Source organism: Moschus berezovskii, chromosome 3, assembly GCF_049115385.1.
Source record: "Moschus berezovskii isolate FMDL1 chromosome 3, NW_MosBer_1.0, whole genome shotgun sequence".
Lineage (NCBI taxonomy): Eukaryota > Metazoa > Chordata > Mammalia > Artiodactyla > Moschidae > Moschus > Moschus berezovskii.
Window position 1 is genome coordinate 13,310,477 of NC_142462.1, and position 18,742 is coordinate 13,329,218.

At 48.8% G+C, this 18,742-nt stretch overlaps 1 protein-coding gene across 1 annotated transcript in view; it reads right to left on the reverse strand.

Moving 5' to 3' along the window:
- Positions 1–18,742, reverse strand: part of ABCA13 (ATP binding cassette subfamily A member 13) — a 338,145-nt gene that overhangs the window by 303,117 nt on the left and 16,286 nt on the right. The window contains exons 4-8 of the mRNA XM_088834807.1: positions 17,810–17,919; positions 11,197–11,315; positions 8,465–8,619; positions 7,652–7,734; positions 6,861–6,982 (exon numbers count right to left, since the gene is read on the reverse strand). Of these exons, the coding sequence (XP_088690933.1) occupies positions 6,861–6,982; positions 7,652–7,734; positions 8,465–8,619; positions 11,197–11,315; positions 17,810–17,919 (589 nt within the window). The remainder of the gene's footprint in view (positions 1–6,860; positions 6,983–7,651; positions 7,735–8,464; positions 8,620–11,196; positions 11,316–17,809; positions 17,920–18,742) is intronic.

An 18,742-nucleotide genomic window follows, 5' to 3' on the forward strand; every position in this document is an offset into this window, starting at 1 on the left:
CGGGATCTTCAGTTGCAGCACATGGGATCTAGGTCCCATGACCAGGGAGGAAACTCAGGCCTCCTGCATTGGGAGCTTGGAGTCTCAGCCCCTGGACTACCAGGCAAGTCCCTTAAAGGGCACACCTGGCCACAGTCCTCTGCGTGGGCCAGAAACTCTTAACTCCACTCACAGAAAGAAATTCTTTCTCTCTCAGGGAAGAGAAAAGCCAGAATGAGCCAGTTGTTTACCCAGGTCTGCTCTGAAGCAAGTTACACCAGGAATTACCCATTGCAGCTTTCCAGAAGACAAGCCTCGTGTGCTGTAACAAATGGGATGTGTGGACCTGGCTGAGTCCTGACCAGGCATCTCTCACCTAACATCGCACCAGTCACTCCTAATGCTCAGTGACGCCTCGAGGGAGAGACAGACACTGCGCCAGGCCCGCCAAATGCACGCATCTCTGCCCGAGGGACGTAAACAAGACAAGGTTTCAGAACACCTCCTCCCTTAGAAGCCTCCCAGGAGAGATCGGAGCCGGGGCGGCGCTTCCCTTCCTCCCTCCGTAAGTACCTGGTGCTGGGGGGAGTGAGGGACAAAGCTGCTGAGGATGCTGGAACCCAGTCTTCCCCAGCCGAGAGCATCCAGGGAGGAGAAGAGCCTCGGGTTGTTCTCTCAGTCTACCTGGTCCTGAACTCTTAGACCTCACTGTGACATTCAAAAGAATAAAAACGTGGCCTGGAACACACAGGGAGGAAGAACACCGCATCCCAGCCTAAGAAGCTTGGTTGGTCTCGGGGCGTGTGGAGGGGATTCAGTCCCAGGAGGTGGACTCCAGGACCCAGGAGTCTATGATTTGGGTGTTAGCCTGGAGATACAGGCGTTCACAGACAGAGCGTGGGGAGAGAGAGGCTTCCCGGGTGCCCGTGTCCCCGCCGGCCGGCCTGGCTCCGTCTTTTGCTGCCTCCCCGGGAACACTGACCCGAGTCGCCAAACCTGTGGCTCTCCCGTGACTTTTCACTGCGGGGGTTTCTCCTCATTTCTGTCTGAGCCTCAACCCCATCCTCGGGGCGGCTCCTCATGCTCAGGGGCCCCGCCACTGCATGGCTCACACTGAAACGCCACCTCACACATGCTTCTGGAACTTCGGTGCACAAACACATCTGTTTATCTCGCAAGCCAGCCCACAGACGCCCGCTGCCTTCGGGGAACTGCGGACTCCACGTTCTGGAAGCTCTGACACCTCTGAGGTAGGTGATGAACTCAACACGGACTCCTCAGTGTTGAGGCAGAGACGTTCAAGAGAGAAATGCTGAAAAGTTACTACTGATAATATGTATTAAGAGATGCTGCCATCAACCTAACAATCTAGAAGAATCTAGGGCCCAAGTGTCACTTACCAAACATGAATTTATGACCTCATATTTGGAGGCACGCATGAGTTCGTGTACCCACTTAGGCAGCGGAGCAAATATTAATAACATAATATTACTAATCTGAATCCCAAGAATGCAAGCTTTTTCAATGCCCCTGCCGATAGCCTCACCATCCAGCCACTCAGGTGACCATCCGCTGTGGCTCACGTGGTCAGAAGGACACGCACAAAGAATGAACTGCACAGCCACCTCAACTGCCAAGGCACCTCAGAACTGCAGCCCTCGCAGGGCCCAGCCCTCCTGCGGCAGAGCACCAGCGACACCTGGCGGCCGCATGCTAATTCGGCAGCCGCCTCTGCTGTGCTGAGCTGCTTCAGCTGCTACAGACTGCAGCCCGCCAGGCTCCTCTGCCTATGGGATTTCCCAAGTAAGAACACTGGAGTGGGTTGCAGTGCCCTCCTCCAGGGGATCGTCCCCACCCAGGGATTGAACCTGGGTCTCTTATGTGTCCTGCATTGGTAAGCAGGTTCTTTACCACTAAGTGCCACTTTGTAACTGAATCTAAAAGGGCCCTGACCCTCCTTGTACAGCCCCGCTGGTAGGCTACTTAAACTAATTCACTGCTCTGGTCCTGTCGCAAGTTGTAGTGAGTAAAGGTTTCAAGCCATATCTGAATCACTGTTTACAACTGAGGCAGTGCAGGAGGTAGTGTCCTCATCCTACCCTGACCCCCACACCCCCTGCACGCATGGAGGCCAATCAGCTACTTTCAACATTTTCCCTGAAGAAAGGTAAGTGTAATTCACCACAGACAAGTTCAGACTGTAACTGTAAATTTAGGATTCCTAGCTTTCAATTCCGGAGAAGGCAATGGCAAGCCACTCCAGTACTATTGCCTAGAAAATCCCATGGATGGAGGAGCCTGGTGGGCTGCAGTCCGTGGGGTCGCTGGGGGTCGGACGCGACTGAGCGACTTCACTTTCCGTTTCACACATTGGAGAAGGAAATGGCAACCCACTCCAGTGTTCTTGCCTGGAGAATCCCAGGGACGGGGGAGCCTGGTGGGCTTCCGTCTATGGGGTCACACAGAGTCGGACATGACTGAAGTGACTTAGCAGCAGCAGCAGCAGCTTTCAATTCATTTCTTTCTTGATGCAGATTAATTCTTGATTAACTGATCTACTTGTCAAGGCTCACGTTTAGGTAACAAGACTCAACGTGAAAATAAATGCTCATCGAGGTCCAACTGATTGTCAGTAAAAATGGTCACTTGAGAGCCATCTTCATGGCGATGGCTTCTGGCAGCTTGTGTGTGTGTGACACTCAGTCATGATGAACTCTGCGACCCTATGATCTATACCCCACCAGGCTCCTCTGTCCATGAAATTCTCCAGGCAAGAATATTGCAGTGGGTTGCCATTTCCTTCTCCAGGGGTTCTTCCTGACCCAGGGATCGAAACTGGGTCTCCCACACTGCAGGCAGATTCTTAACCAACAGGGAAGTAAACCCCCATGTGACGAGCCAAAGGTGATCTCAGCAAAGCACTTGAGGAGGATCCAGATGAAATTCACCGGCTCCGCCCTCCACGGGCAGACCCAGCCTATGTCCCCACCCCCTCACTACTGCAGCCCTCCTCAGTGCTCCTCACACACCAGGCGGAGGACTGCCCGCTGCTATCACACTGCTCCTACATGCTGTCAGGCTGCACAGCATCCCCGACAGAAAGGAAATCAGTTTGGGAATCAGGAACAAACATCACCACCAATTTTACCCTTTCTAACTCTGGTGAAGTCCAGAGAACAGCTGTAAAGAACAACAGTGCACAGGAGCCTGGAACGTTAGGTCCATGAATCAAGGCAAATTGGAAGTGGTCAAACAGGAGATGGCAAGAGTGAACGTAGACATTCTAGGAATCAGCAATCACTAAAATGGACTGGAATGGGTGAATTTAACTCAGATGACCATTGTATCTACTACTGTGGGCAGGAATCCCTTAGAAGAAATGGAGTAGCCATCATGGTCAACAAGAGTCTGAAATGCAGTACTTGGATGCAATCTCAAAAACAACAGAATGATATCTGTTCGTTTCCAAGGCAAATCATTCAATATCACAGTAATCCAAGCCTAAACCCCAACCACTAATGCTGAAGAAGCCAAAGTTGAACAGTTCTATGAAGACCTACAAGATCTTTTAGAACTAACACCCACAAAAGACATCCTTTTCATTATAGGGGACTGGAATGCAAAAGCAGGAAGTCAAGAAACACCTGGAGTAACAGGCATATTTAGCCTTGGAGTACAAAATGAAGCTGGGCAAAGGTTAACAGAGTTTTGCCTAGAGAATGCACTGGTCATAGCAAACACCCTCTTCCAACAACACAAGAGAAGACTCTACACATGGACATCACCAGATGGTCAATACTGAAATCAGATTGATTATATTCTCTGCAGCCAAAGATGGAGAAACTCTATACAGTTAGCAAAAACAAGACCGGGAGCTGACTGTGGCTCAGATCATGAACTCCTTATTGCCAAATTCAGACTTAAATTGAAGAAAGTAGGGAAAACCACTAGATCATTCAGGTATGACCTAAATCAAATCCCTTATGATTATACAGTAGAAGTGACAAATAGATTCAAGGGATTAGATCTGATAGACAGAGTGCCTGAAGAACTATGGATGGAGGTTCGTGACATTGTATAGGAGGCAGGGATCAAGACCATCCCCAAGAAAAGGAAATGCAAAAGGGCAAAATGGCTGTCTGAGGAGGCCTTACAAATAGCTGAGAAAAGAAGAGAAGCTAAAGGCAAAGGAGAAAAGGAAAGATAGACCCATCTGAATGCAGAGTTCCAAAGAATAGCAAGGAGAGATAAGAAAGTCTTCCTCAGTGATCAGTGCAAAGAAACAGAGGAAACCAACAGAATAGGAAAGACTAGAGGTCTCTTCAAGAAAACTAGAGATACCAAGGGAACATTTCATGCAAAGATGGGCACAATAAAGGACAGAAATGGTATGGACCTAACAGAAGCAGAAGATATTAAGAAGACATGGCAAGAATACACAGAAGAACTGTACAAAAAAGATCTCCATGACCCAGATAACTATGATGTTGTGATCACTCACCTAGAGGTAGACATCCTGGAATGTGAAGTCAAGCGGGCCATAGGAAGCATCACACTACAAACAAAGTTATTGGAGGTGATGGAATTCCAGTTGAGCTATTTCAAATCCTAAAAGATGATGCTGTGAAAGTGTTGCACTCAACATGTCAGCAAATTTGGACAACTCAGCAGTGGCCACAGGACTGGAAAAGGTCAGTCTTCATTCCAATCCCAACGAAAGGGAATGCCAAAGAATGCTCAAACTACCGCACAATTGCACTCATCTCACACGCTAGCAAAGTAATGCTTAAAATTCTCCAAGCCAGGCTTCAGCAATACATGAACCCTGAACTTCCAGATGTTCAAGCTGGTTTTAGAAAAGGCAGAGGAACCAGAGATCAAATTGCCAACATCCGCTGGATTATGGAAAAAGCAAGAGAGTTCCAGAAAAACATTTACTTCTGCTTTACTGACTATGCCAAAGCCTTTGACTATGTGGATCACAACAAACTGTAGAAAATTTTAAAGAGATGGGAATACCAGACCACCTGACCTACTTCTTGAGGAATCTGTATGCAGGCCAAGAAGTATCAGTTAGAACTGTACATGGAACAACACACTGGTTCCAAATCAGGAAAGGAGTATATCAAGACTGTATATTGTCACCCTGCTTAACTTACATGCAGAGTACATCATGCGAAATGCCGCTGGATGAAGCACAAGCTGGAATCAAGATTGCCGGGAGAAATATAAATAATAAATATATATATAAGTCTCAGATATGCAGATGACACCACCCTTATGGCAGAAAGTGAAGAAGAACTAAAGAGCCTCTTGATAAAAGTGAAACAGGAAAGTGAAAAAGTTGACTTAAAACTTAACATTCAGAAAGCTAAGATCACAGCATCCAGTCCTAACATTTCATGGCAAACAGGTGGGGAAACAATGGAAACAGTAGCTGACTTTATTTTTTGGGGCTCCAAAATCAGTGCAGATGGTGACTGCAACCATGAAATTAAAAGACGCTTAGTCCTTGGAAGGAAAGCTATGACCACCCTATATAGCATATTAAAAAGCAGAGACATTACTTTGCCAACAAACATCCATCTATTCAAAGCTATGGTTTTTCCAGTAGTCATGTATGGAGGTGAGAGTTGGACCCTAAAGAAAGCTGAGCACAGAAGAATTGATGCTTTTCAGCTGTGGTGTTGGAAAAGACTGTTGAGAGTCCCTTGGACTGCAAAATCAAACCAGTCAATCCTAAAGGAAATCAGTCCTGAATATTCATTGGAAGGACTGAAGATGAAGCTGAACTCCAATCCTTTGGCCAATACCTTATGCAAAGAACTGACTCATTTGAAAAGACCCTGATGCTGGGAAAGATTGAGGGCAGGAGGAGAAGAGGGCAACAGAGGATGAGATGGTTGGATAGTGTCATTGATTCAATGGACACGAGTTTGAGCAAGCTCAGGGAGATGGTGAGGGACAGGGAAGGCTGGCCTGCTGCAGCCCATGAGGCTGCAAAGTCGGACAGAACTGAGCAAGTGAACAACAACAGCCATCTGCACAAAGTCTACAGATTTCATTGTTAATCTCATCTAAAAAATAACTTCACAGGGACACTTAGACTGCGATCTGGCCACATATCTGGGTACTGTGGCCTAGCCCTACACACATACAAAACTAACCATCGCAAACGGAGCGAGAACTTAATATGCTGATGGACATTTTGAATCTTTGAGAGAGATGTTGTTTTCATGCCTAATTAACCGAAAGCTCTTTTTCCACAGGGGACTTATGAGGCACAGATGCACCTTGGGCCAGAGTTCCTTGTTCCCCGGTTTCCATCGTGGTCTCTAAGTGTCATTGATTCAATGGACACGAGTATGAGCAAGCTCCAGGAGTTGGTGATGGACAGGGAAGCCTGGCGTGCTGCAGTCCATGGGGTCACAAAGAGTCAGACACTACTGAGCGACTAAACTGAACTCTGGTAAAGACATTATTATGAAACTGAAGACTCCAAGGTCTTGGCAGCAGATCATGGCACCCTTGGGGTGCCTGCATGTTCTGTGATCTCCTTTCTGGCCCTATTTACATGGTTCAGGGCCTTCCCTTGTGGCTTAGATAGTAAAGAATTTGTCTGCAATGCTAGAGACTCAGATTGGATCCCTGTGTCAGGAAGATCCCCTGGAGAAGGGAAGAGCTACCTACTCCAGTATTCTTGGCTGAATTTCATGAACAGAGGCGGCCAACTGGCTACAGTCCAGGGGGTCGCAAAGAGTCAGACACAACTATCAATTAACAAATACACACACACGGTTCACAGGGGACCCCTTGCCGTGGGGTAGGGTAGGACAGAGGAGGCCGACAGCTCCAGCCATGAACAGAAGCAGCAACCCCACCTTTGAATGGGAGATGTTTGCTTCTAAAATACTGTTGATGGTTCCATCTGAGACATGCAGAGAAGATCGGAGCTCTTCAGTTAACTTGCTGATGTTCTGCATCAAATCTTTTACTTTTACATCTGAAAGACAATCAGAAAGAAGGAAATCTTACAATAACAAATATTCGGGCTACTCCTGACTGAAGTAGTGAAGACACGATCTGACAAAAACCTGGCAAGGACTGTTCTTCCACTACATCCAGCCCTTAACAAGCACCAAATAAAGTCAAACCTTACTCTTCCACGGGGGTGCTGCGATCATTTGGATCAGAAGTAAAACAAAACCCCAGATTATGTGGCAGTTCTGCTCAGTTGCTTCCTCTAAGACCTGTGCATTTTAAATTTTACTCTAGAAAAAGGTGTTCCCCCTCCCAGGGGAACAGTGACCAAGGAAACTCAGTTCTCCCTACGTATCTACTCATCTCACTTTTCCTAACAAGAGATTTGCCAGAATTCTTCGGACCTGACATGTTGATACAAGGGGGCTTCAGGATCGATAAGACAGGGAGACAGGGCCAGGGAGACCCCTGACCATAGAAGCTTCTCTTACCTATTCTTCATGTTGGTACCCAGGATTCTAGGACTTTCTTCTCAGCCCCAAATACATCAGAGCAGCCAGGCTCTAAATTGCCATTCACCACATATAGATAGCATAACTCACCCTTTACATGTTTTATTTTAATGATATATTTGTGTGAGAAACTAAATTTAATTTTTAATCAAGCACACTTGGAGGAACTGCATACTCACCCTCAGCTACTGTGAAATTGCTAAGAAAATTCATTATGGGATTCCCAGACAACAATAAAGTCTTCTCCAGGCTTTGGGCCAACCTAAAAGGGCAGAAAATTAAAGCTAATTTAGGCAAGATAAAACCCTAGGAACAATCTTGGTTGAATACACTGCCTCAGTTCCCAGGAAATGAGCTAGATAACAAGACGGCATTTCCCTAAAATTTCTCAGATAACTGGACACACGATGTGTCTATGTGTGAACACCCATTAACATCACGACACCCTTGCCAGGCAAGAGGAGGCAGGGGAGTAAGGGTGCATAACAAACGGCTTCTCAGAAATGCAGAAAGAACAGTCAGGGTAGACCATGGAATGGACGAGAAATGAGGAGACCAAAAAGTCAGAGGAACACCGTTTCTCCTGGGAGTTAAGTCATTTGCATAATACAAGTCCCCAGCTTTCTCTTCTGAGGGTTAACACTTTGAGAACTCAGAGCAAAATTAACCCAGTATGAAAGCACTTTGGAAAATCATTGACTGACCCTACAGAACATCTTTACTACCACATTGTAACCTTGAATCTTGACATTTTGATACAATTTCTTGATCCCCAATAAAGCCAGCCTTAGCACTAATGCTGCTCCTACAACTTACAATTTCAAAAGTTAAAGTCACGGGAAATTCTGGTGTGACTGAGAAAATATATGCATTGATGTGTACATTAACGGTGTACGTTACATATTATTGCCTGAGATTCATAATTTACTAATGCACCACAACGCCTTTACAAAGAGAGAGACTGAGGTGGTGTGGGCCCCGCCAGGGCATACGTGTGTGGCTTGGAGGCCAGCCCAGGTTGGCATTCACAGCCCTGCTCTCTGGCATCTTCCAAACTGTTCCTGAAGCTTTCCAAGGCTCTGGAGAGATCCCTGCGAAGGCCTTCACAGCTTAGCTGATGGGGAGAGGTCCATATCTTTTCCAATTCCTAGAAAACACAGCAGTGATACAGTTGGAAACTGTTGGCATGAGCTCAACCAGACACGCAGGCATCCTTGCCGAGCATCACAGGGACCATCAAGTCTACTGTCTACACAGCGGTCAGGCTACCGTCCTCACTCTAAGGAAACAGGGCAGAGGAGGCGGAGAATGTCTGATCCCACCCAGCTGCCTGGGTGCACACTGCAAGGCCTTGGAAGGAGCCCTTGGCTGGGAACCAGGAGAGCCTTGCTCTGCCTGGCTCTGCCATTTACCCAGCGGACACAAGGGCATGGCAAGGACCAGCACTGCCCAGCTGAGGGCTGACACACGGCCTCCTGGCCTGAAAACAGACACGTTTCATGGAAGGTGCCAGGCCACTCTTTGGCAGGGGAAGTGAGTGCTTGGAGAAGCCCCATGGAAGAATCCCTGGTCTAGGCCCTGACTCTTAAGACTCCACGTACACATTATCAGCATCTTTTACAAGCATAAACAGCTGTATAAAAGACTGATCATTTTATAAAATATATAATACCTATAAATTGATAAGAATGTAAAATACCTATAATTCATAAAACTAACTGACAAATATAACTTAACTTAAAATGTAAAATGATCCCAAAAGCAGAAGATCACATGTGTTTATATGTACAGACACACATATAAATCTATACACACTTCTCTGGACTCGGCAGTTCTGCTGTATATCATTTTTCTTCCAGACTTAACACTTCTAATTTTGTATTGGGGTATAGCCAATTAACAATGTTGCAGTAGTTTCAGGTTATCAGCAAAGGGACTCATCCATATACATGGATCCCTTCTCCCCCAGACTCCCCTCCCATCCAGGCTGCCACATAACACTGGGCAGAATTCCCTGTACTATACAGTAGGTCCTTGTTGGTCATCCATTTTAAATATGGTTCTGCTGTACATCATTTATTTCACATCATCAGAATTGGTTTATTTCATCACCCAGTTCTTCCTGATGGTGCAAGCACAGTCCCAGGTTGTGGTGATTTGGGGAAGGCATCTCATGTAACTCACGTGTGCTCAGTCACATCTGACTCTCTGTGTCTGCCAGGCTCCTTTGTCCATGGGATTCTCGGCAACAATACCGGAGTGGGTTGCCATTTCCTTCTCCAGGTACTTTTCCTGACCCAGGGATTGAACCCTAGTTTCCTGCATTGGCCAGCGGATTCTTTGTAAATCAACACATACTATTTTTTTTTCCTTCTAAGACAGCAAAAGAGATGATTTATTGTACATGTTACATTTAGCCACAATTGAGAAGAGAACTAGTCCATACTATCACAGGTCCAGGGCAAAGGACCAAAAGGGACTGCTTTGATACAAGCAAGATGAGTCAAAGGTGGTTGAGGAGATCAGAATGGCCACTGAGACCATTCAAAGTTCCAGATCCACTGAGACAAGTTCTGGACAGTAGGCACGCAGTCCAGCAATCTGTCCCAGCACCCCTGGCCTCTGCCTTCCCTTGTTTCTGCCTCTGTGGTGTCCATGGGTGTACAAGTTTGCTTGGACCTCTGCCTCATCTTTTTTCTTTTGCGCTTCAGCCTGCACATTGGTTTCTTCCTCCACTTCACTCTCATGGCACAGAGGTTTCTCAAAAGACAGTGCTAAGGCTGAAAGAACACATAATGTTTTAATAACGCTTCTAAATATCTTTCTCAAAACTGCCACTGATCACTCTCACAGAGGAAAGTCATGAATCATTCAGATGATCAGAGGACTAACAAATGTGTGTTCCAAGCAAGTTAAATGTGAAGCATCCTGAGGTGTCACAGTAGAGTCCTGGGCTCGGAGTCCCTGCCTCGGGGTTTCCCGGGTGCAAACGAACCTCTCTGCATGTGATCTGAGCACCAAAACGCAAGTCCCCTAAAGAGGCCAGCACACAGAACCTCTGAATTGCGCAGCAAGGAACACGGGAAGCCTGGGACCAGTGGTGTTCAGAGCATGAGGCCTTGGGCAGAGTCCTTGGGGAGGGTGGGGCTAGGGGTTCCATCAGACCAGACTATTCGCTTCCTACTTGGTGGTAGGACTCAACACACATGGCTTTTTTCCTCTGCCCCCATGTCCCTTCTGCCTTCCAGACTCTCAGCATGACCTACTCAAACAGGCAACATGACGTCACTGAACACAGGATGGGGAAGAGAGCAGCAGTAGCATGCCCACTGTGCAGATAAAAGAGCGCAAACCTTCTCAGACAAGAGCAAAACATACTAATCAGGAAGTGAGGAATCTTGAATGCTTAGTGTCTTTGTTTTCAACTTTATTTTACTATATATAATGTGATTCTTAATGATGTCTATGTTTAAGAACCAGCTTGCAAAACTCTTAAACATTTAACAACCAGCTCTCCCAAGCCTGTGCCAGCCACTCAAGCAGCAGCTGCAGGACCGGGGGGAAGGAGGTGTGGACACCCAGTCTGCAGCCCTGACTCCCCACACAGCTCTGCACCATGGGCCCTTGTCTTTAGGACCAAGCCAGCAAGCCGGGAACAGGAAACTGTCCTGCATGGACCAGTCATAAGGAGTGGGAAGGTCTCTGAGACATCAAGATGCCAAACCTGGTAGTGGTCGTGCACCAGAACGACCCCTCGCAGAGCAGATAACAGCAGAAGCCTCGTCACACTCTGCTCACAGTACAGAGCGGCACACAACACGTCCTTCGTCAGAGACTGGTTTTCTGCAGAGGAAACACACAGAGACGCCATCAGTATGCAGGTCTCCCTGACCGGCCACTCTCACAAAGGCACTGTTTAAAGGTTCAAACGACCCAGATTCACAAAGAATTCTACAACTACCAGAAATGAGGGGGGATACTGCTCCTTTGAGTCTCAAATGCTACTAAATAAACAGTTTTATTCTGATCTAACTGAAAGTACAGAAGTTAAGATCTTTCTCCACCGGCCCCAAACGGCCCCTCTTCGCACTCCTTGGGCAACGTGCCCCCAGCCCCCAGTTTGCCCAGGACAGTCTTGGTTTTCTCCAACGGGCCTAGAGTAGCGACAAGGAGAAGGCCTCAGTCTGAAGGTGCATCTCTCGCTTGCTCAAGCTCTCTCTCTCACACACTCACACTCACTCACACACACACACACACACACACACACGGTGGACGGCAGGCCCGCACCCTCCACCCCTTAGATGAGGCATCCTGCGAGTACCGCCTGGCTCCTCACAAACCCCACGGTCAGTCACACTCAACAAATCTGGACACTGTGCCTTGTCCAGGGCCCTCAGGTCACGCGCAGGACAGGGCAACACCCTGACAGGCCTGTTCCTCGCCACTCCCTCCCCACAAGTCGCCTCCACTCTGAGCCACGCGCTCTTCCTAAGGCAGGCGGCTGGTGAAGGAACCTGCGGCTCCATCTCACTCGCTCTCAGCTCCTTCCTGGGACTCCTGACCTCTTGTCTTCTCAGGACTTACACGTGCCTTGCCTCCCTCCCGGCTGCAGCCGCGTGACCCACCCTGCAGAATCGCGGCCGCGTGACCCACCCGCAGACTACAGCCGCGTGACCCACCCTGCAGCAGCCGCGTGACCCACCCTGCAGAACCGCGGAGGGCTCCATTGCGCATGCGCAAACCTAGCGCGTGGGCAGGCGCCCTGCCCCGGCTGCACACGTGTTTCTGTGTCTTCCCGTCACAGAACACGGAATGTACTCTCATGAGTAAGGAAACTTCTGTCACTTTCAACTGTCCTGCTTCTTACATTTTTACACTGTTTCTCAAAAATTCTTTTTTTTTAATGTTTTGAACTGCAGGCAAGGTAGAGTGCATAGAATAAATCCAAAGTCATACTTTCCAGAAGCAGACCACCCAGAGCCACCTTAGTTTATATTTTCTCATTAATCTTGCTATTTCTCTGATTTTGAAACCCAACATATTACTGTTAAAAATATAAGTAATCGGTTATTAAAATGGAAAATGAATAAGGTAAGGTATGGTTTTTCCCGTGCTCATGTATGGATGTGAGAGTTGGACTGTGAAGAAAGCTGATCGCCGAAGAATGGATGCTTTTGAACTGTGATGCTGGAGAAGACTCTTGAGAATCCCTTGGACTGCAAGGAGATCCAACCAGTCCATCCTAAAGGAGATCAGTCCTGGGTGTTCATTGGAAGGACTGATGCTGAAGCTGAAACTCCAATACTTTGGCCACCTCATGCAACGAGTTGACTCACTGGAAAAGACTCTGATGCTGGGAAGGATTGGGGGTGGGAGGAGAAGGGGACGACAGAGAATGAGATGGCTGGATGGCATCACCGACTGGATGGACATGAGTTTGAGTGAACTCCAGGAGTTGGTGATGGACAGGGAGGCCTGGCGTGCTGTGATTCATGGGGTCGCAGAGTCGGACACGACTGAGCAACTGAACTGAACTGAAGGGATATGAAGCATCCAGCGTGTATCTTTGAGGACAAATGTGTGTGTGCTTAGTCACTCAGTCATCTCCGACGCTTTGTGACCCCACCAGGCTCCTCTGTCCATGGCATTCCCCAGGCAAAAATACTGGAGTGGGTTGCCATTTCCTTCTCAGGGGGACCTTCCCAACCCTAGGATCAAATCCAAGTTTCCTGCATTGCAAGCGGATTCTTTACCGTCAGAGCCACCAGGGAAGCCTTGAGAACAAATGGACCCTCTATTTTGGAGATGTAGCTGCCCCACCGCTGACACTGTCCTGCACCTGCCCAGGAGGCCCAGAAAACTAACCTCTGTCCCCTACCTTCCAGGCCTATTCCTGCTGCACCTCACTTGGCCTCTGCAGACCTGACCCTCGACCAGGTCTGGCTCTTCCCACCTGCTATTGGCATTCTTCCAGCATTTGGTCACATCAGGCCACCCCCATGCCAGCTTTCTGGCCCATCTCCCTGTCTGGACCCTCTTCTCTCTTTGGTCAGTCCTTCTGTGCTTCTCCACCGAAGAGGGACTCTGACTTCTCCCCCACACCCCAGGCTCTGGGCAAGTCACTCACACTCTCTGGACCTTTGTTTGCAGATTTGGGAAAACAGAAGGTCAAAGGTGACTATGAGGTCCCTTTTGGTTTAAGAGCCATCAAGCTATACACCCTGTTCCCAGGCAGACTTTTCTAAAGTATTTCAAGTACTAGATCCAAAGGAAAAAAATGTTACCTTCCTCATGGTGTTGCTGAACTTAACTCTGTGACACACAAATCACTCCTTCGTTGTCAACAGTCATTGTAACAGATCTGACTGCATTCCCTCTGTGGGACAGAAGAGGAGGACTTGCCCATTTTGGCCCATTCTACCCCAATACCCTACTGGCTGGCGTTTGTAACTTCTCTGGGCCTGTCACTACAGAATGGAGTGAGAACTTAATAAGGAAAGTGGAGATGACGTCTGACTGTTAGTCATGCTTAAGTATGATGTGCTTGGGTTTTCTTGAAATATAAAAATTAGAAATTAATCTTTGGTAATGAAGTGACTCAAGTGTGCTATATTAAGTTAGCAAATGCAGTACAGAATGGCAAAATACATATAAATTCAGGTATTGATGATTGTTTAATTCATTTAAAAGCTATTATATTAGCTGACTATAAAACAGCAAAATAATTATGCTTTAAAGTGTGGCTGGGTTCACTTTGTCAGATAAGCAACCACATTTTAGAGTGTGAGCTCCGCATGTGAGAATATCTGTCAGCCACCCAAAGGTGAGCTGAGGTGCATGATCTTCCATATTTGAAAGCATCAACAACACTCATAACATCTCTACCTGGAAACAGAGATTTTCTTTAAAGAAAAAAATAAACCCACATGACAACTGGGATTTCATTTATAAAACGAATTCTCCTTGCCTCCCCGGCCAGCCTCACTCCTGTCCCCTGCTCTGTCACCTAAACATTTATCAATTCTTGGGTTTAAGAAGGTATTACAAAAGAGAGGTGAGTGAGTGGATCAAAGCTAAGCCTGTGTTAGACCCTAAGCTACCCTTTTTCGCTACAAACAGCTCTTTGTAAGCTGAGGGATGATGTCGCCGTGGCGTGCAGGGTCACCCATACTCGTCCTGCCGTCTTAACAGAATGCAGGAGTGGGACTAGTACGTGCCAGGCACCCACGTGTCCTTGCCTCACCAGTTTCATCCTCTCACTTGGAAAGAGCTACGCGCTCCTGCCTCTGTGTCCAGCTCAGGGCGTCCCTCGGCCAGCCTGTGTCTGCAGACCCTGGACCCCAGCCCATTTGGTCCAGAAGCTCTGGTCCTTCCCCTGCCCCAGCCACCATGATTCTACTTAATGTGAGATCAAAGTTGACATCTTCTCTGGTGGCTCAGATGACAAAGAATCTGCCTGCAATGAAGGAGACCTGGATTTGATGCCTGGGTCAGGAAGATCCCCTGGAGGAGGAAATGGCAACCCACCAGGGTATTCTTGCCCGGAGAATCAAATGGACAGAGGAGCCTAGCAGGCTACATCCATGGGGTTGCAGAGTCAGACACGACTGAGCCACTAACACTAACATTTGACATACTGGGTCCTGCCCCAAACAAGCCTCTCCTCCCAAAGCCCCAGCCTCTGCTGCCCACACCCTTAGTCAACCCCCCCAGTCCCTAGATCACTGTCTGTGGCCGGTGTGGCCACGCCTGCACTGAGCGCCGAGCAACCTCTCCACGAAGTCCTCCAGTCCCACAAAGCCACTCAGGGACACCTGGGCCCGGGCACTGCCTGCCATGGCCACATGTTCCCTCTAGGATGTCAGTGCAAAATTCACAGACCACGCTCATGCAGGAGTCCCGGAAGACAGACACTTGAGCCCAAGAGGGCCGCTGACATGTGCTCACACATTCATTCACCAAGCATCTGCCAGCGGCCCCTGGCTCCAGTCCCCACGTGCTGGGTGCATGCCGATCAGCAGGCAGATTCAATCACAAGGAGCCCATGGGCTCACTGCCCAGAGGGCACAGCCAAGGGGCCTGACACAGGGCCACCGAACCCAGGCAGGGGCACTGAGAAGAGCTTCCCAGAGGACATAACTCCTCACCTGAGAATAATCATCTAAGTAATAACAGTCGCTAGAGAGTAGGTCAGGAGGAGGCAGCAGCATGAGACAGGGTGTCGGGTCCACCTGGGACGACACGGAGTGGACAGAGCTGGCCTAGCAGGCTCCACGCGGGACCCGGGCTCACGGCCTCCTCCACTGACCCTGGCTCCTCTCTTCTCCTGATCAGCGCATCTTGGCTTCCCCGTGTCTTCCTCTGGGCTCACATCCATCTCCCTGGCATCCCTGACACCACTGCTGTCAAGGACTTTAGGCCCGACTGCACCAAGAGAGCTGTGTGCCAAGACTTCCCTGGTGACCCAGTGGTTGAGCCTCTGTGCTCCCAATGCAGGGGCACAGGATCCATCCCTGGTTAGAGAACTAAGATTCCACATGCAGCAGAAAGTGTGAAAGTGTTAGTCGTTCAGTCATGTCCGAATCTTTGTGACCCCATGGACTGTATCCCATCAGGCTCCTCTGTCCATGGAATTCTCCAGGCCAGAACACTGGAGTGGGTTGCCATTCCCTTCTCCAGGGGATCTTCCCAACCAAGGGATCAGACCCAGGTCTGCTGCATTGCAGGCAGATTCTTTACCATTTGAGTCACAAGAGAATGTGGGCAAAAAACTATGTTTTTAATTAAAAAAAAAAAAAGAGGTATGGGTGCAGCCTCATTTAGGAGCCTACGCGTGAAAAAGCAGCAACATGCACGCACTGGTGAAACACACTCCAGCAGCACTGTGCAGTCTATGGTCCAAAAGTGCTCTGAGGTCAGTGTTCACGTCTTGGAAAAAGATCTAAAAATCACCCAGGAGCCCTGTGAGGCAATTCATGGCACTTTCCTTTCACAATGGCATGCCAGGGAAATGTCACTGAAATCTGTAGTAATGGATTTGGTAAGAAGGATCTAGTTAATAGACGCTTACTCCTTGGAAGGAAAGTTATGACCAACCTAGATAGTATATTAAAAAGCAGAGACATTACTTTGCCAACAAAGGTCCGTCTAGTCAAGGCTATGGTTTTTCCCGTGGTCATGTATGGATGTGAGAGTTGGCCTGTGAAGAAAGCTGATCGCTGAAGAATGGATGCTTTTGAACTGTGGTGTTGGAGAAGACTCTTGAGAGTCCCTTGGACTGCAAGGAGATCCAACCAGTCCATTCTAAAGGAGATCAATCCTGGGTGTTCATTGGAAGGACTGATGTTGAAGCTGAAACTCCAGTGCTTTGGCCACCTCATGCGAAGAGTTGACTCACTGGAAAAGACTCTGATGCTGGGAAGGATTGGGGGTGGGAGGAGAAGGGGACGACAGAGAATGAGATGGCTGGATGGCATCACCAACTCGATGGACATGAGTCTGAGTGAACTCCGGGAGTTGGTGATAGACAGGGAGGCCTGGCGTGCTGTGATTCATGGGGTCGCAGAGAGTCGGACACGACTGAGCGACTGAACTGGACTGGACTGAACTGATCTTAGACGGATGAATTCACTTACAATGTAAGGAGCACTGACTCACTACCACAGACGCTGCTGAGTATCATGGGGACAGAACTGAGTGAGTAACAGACCCTATTCTCAGTGAAGGAGCAAACAAGTGCAGGAGAGGGTCCAGCAAACTTAAAGACACGCACTCAGAGCCAGGACTTTAGAGAAAGCGTTCCAGGAGTCGAGTCACTGCATGGACCACCCAGCACCTGTCAGCAGAGTGATCTTCCACGCCAGGTACTGGGCACGCACAGGAGATAGAGACACAGTTTCTGCCTTCAAGGAACATTGACTCGGGTAGAGGAGGGAGACTTAAGAAATAGGAGCCTTAAAACCACATTAGATAGAGGTCAACTCAAGGTCACCACCAGCAAACGGACGCAAAGGGGACGCAGGCATTCCTCCTGGAAGAGATGCCCTGGCTCCAGCCACAGGGCATGGCTGAAGTTCAGGCCACAGAGACAGGGAAGCACATTCCACGAGCAGAAACATAGCCTGGAGGCAGAGCTTGGAGCAGGGAGGGGATGTTCACCTTGGCTGGAGGTCACAGTGCTGGGGGCAGGGGGAGAGGGAGTCCTCACTGTCTAGGGAACCAGGCAAGAAGACTACGCTTGAGCCCAAGAGTAGTTCAAGGGTATCCAACCATCTCGTGGCCAGTTGAGCTCTGGAAATGGTGGGGACCAATCAGCCCTTCTCCCGAGAGCAGCTCACCTGCAAGGAGGATGATCACGCGCTGGGCCAGCGTCTCCATTCTCCATAGGGTCACCACAGCATCCAGGGGCTTCGGGGACTGCAGGAAAGCCCGACAGGCATCCAAGACACTTGGGGGGAAACAGACAGGACTGTTAGAGGTGAAGACCAGCTTCCCTGAGTGAGTGCATGTGTAACAGTCGTGAAAGAACCATCTCACTGCTGGGCCACTCCACAGACATCGGAGGACATGGCCGAGGAGACAATAGGTCTCCTGTTTTCGTTCAGAGCATCATTTTGTTGCCAACAATCCTGGCATTTCCTCCCTACCAGTGGGGTTTTCTGTCTTAGACTTTTTGTATCTTCCTCATGAAGAAGGCTGGAGAAGGCAATGGCAAGCCACTCCAGTACTCTTGCCTAGAAAATCCCATGGATGGAGGAGCCTGGTGGGCTGCAGTCTGTGGGATCGCTAAGGGTCGGACACGACTGAGCGACTTCACTTTCACTTTTCACTTTCACACATTGGAGAAGGAAATGGCAACCCACTCCAGTGTTCTTGCCTGGAGAATCCCAGGGACGGGGGAGCCTGGTGGGCTTCCGTCTAAGGGGTCGCACAGAGTTGGACACGACTGAGGTGACTTAGCACCAGCAGCAGCATAAAGAAGGCGGTGATGAAAGAAAAGTAAAGACAGGAGATTGCATCACCAACTCAATGGACATGAGTCTGAGCAAGCTCTGGGAGATGGTGAAGGACAGGGAAGCCTAACGTGCTGCAGTCCATGGGGTCACAAAGAGTCGGACACAACAGAGTGACTGAACAACAAAAAGACGGGAAAAAATAGTGGAAGGAAGGAACCACTAAGGTGGAATGAAACGGGGCAACGCGCCTTGGGCGACCACACCCAGCCGATCCCAGCCCACTGGTCTCCAGCCTCGGGGCCACAGTGTAAAGCA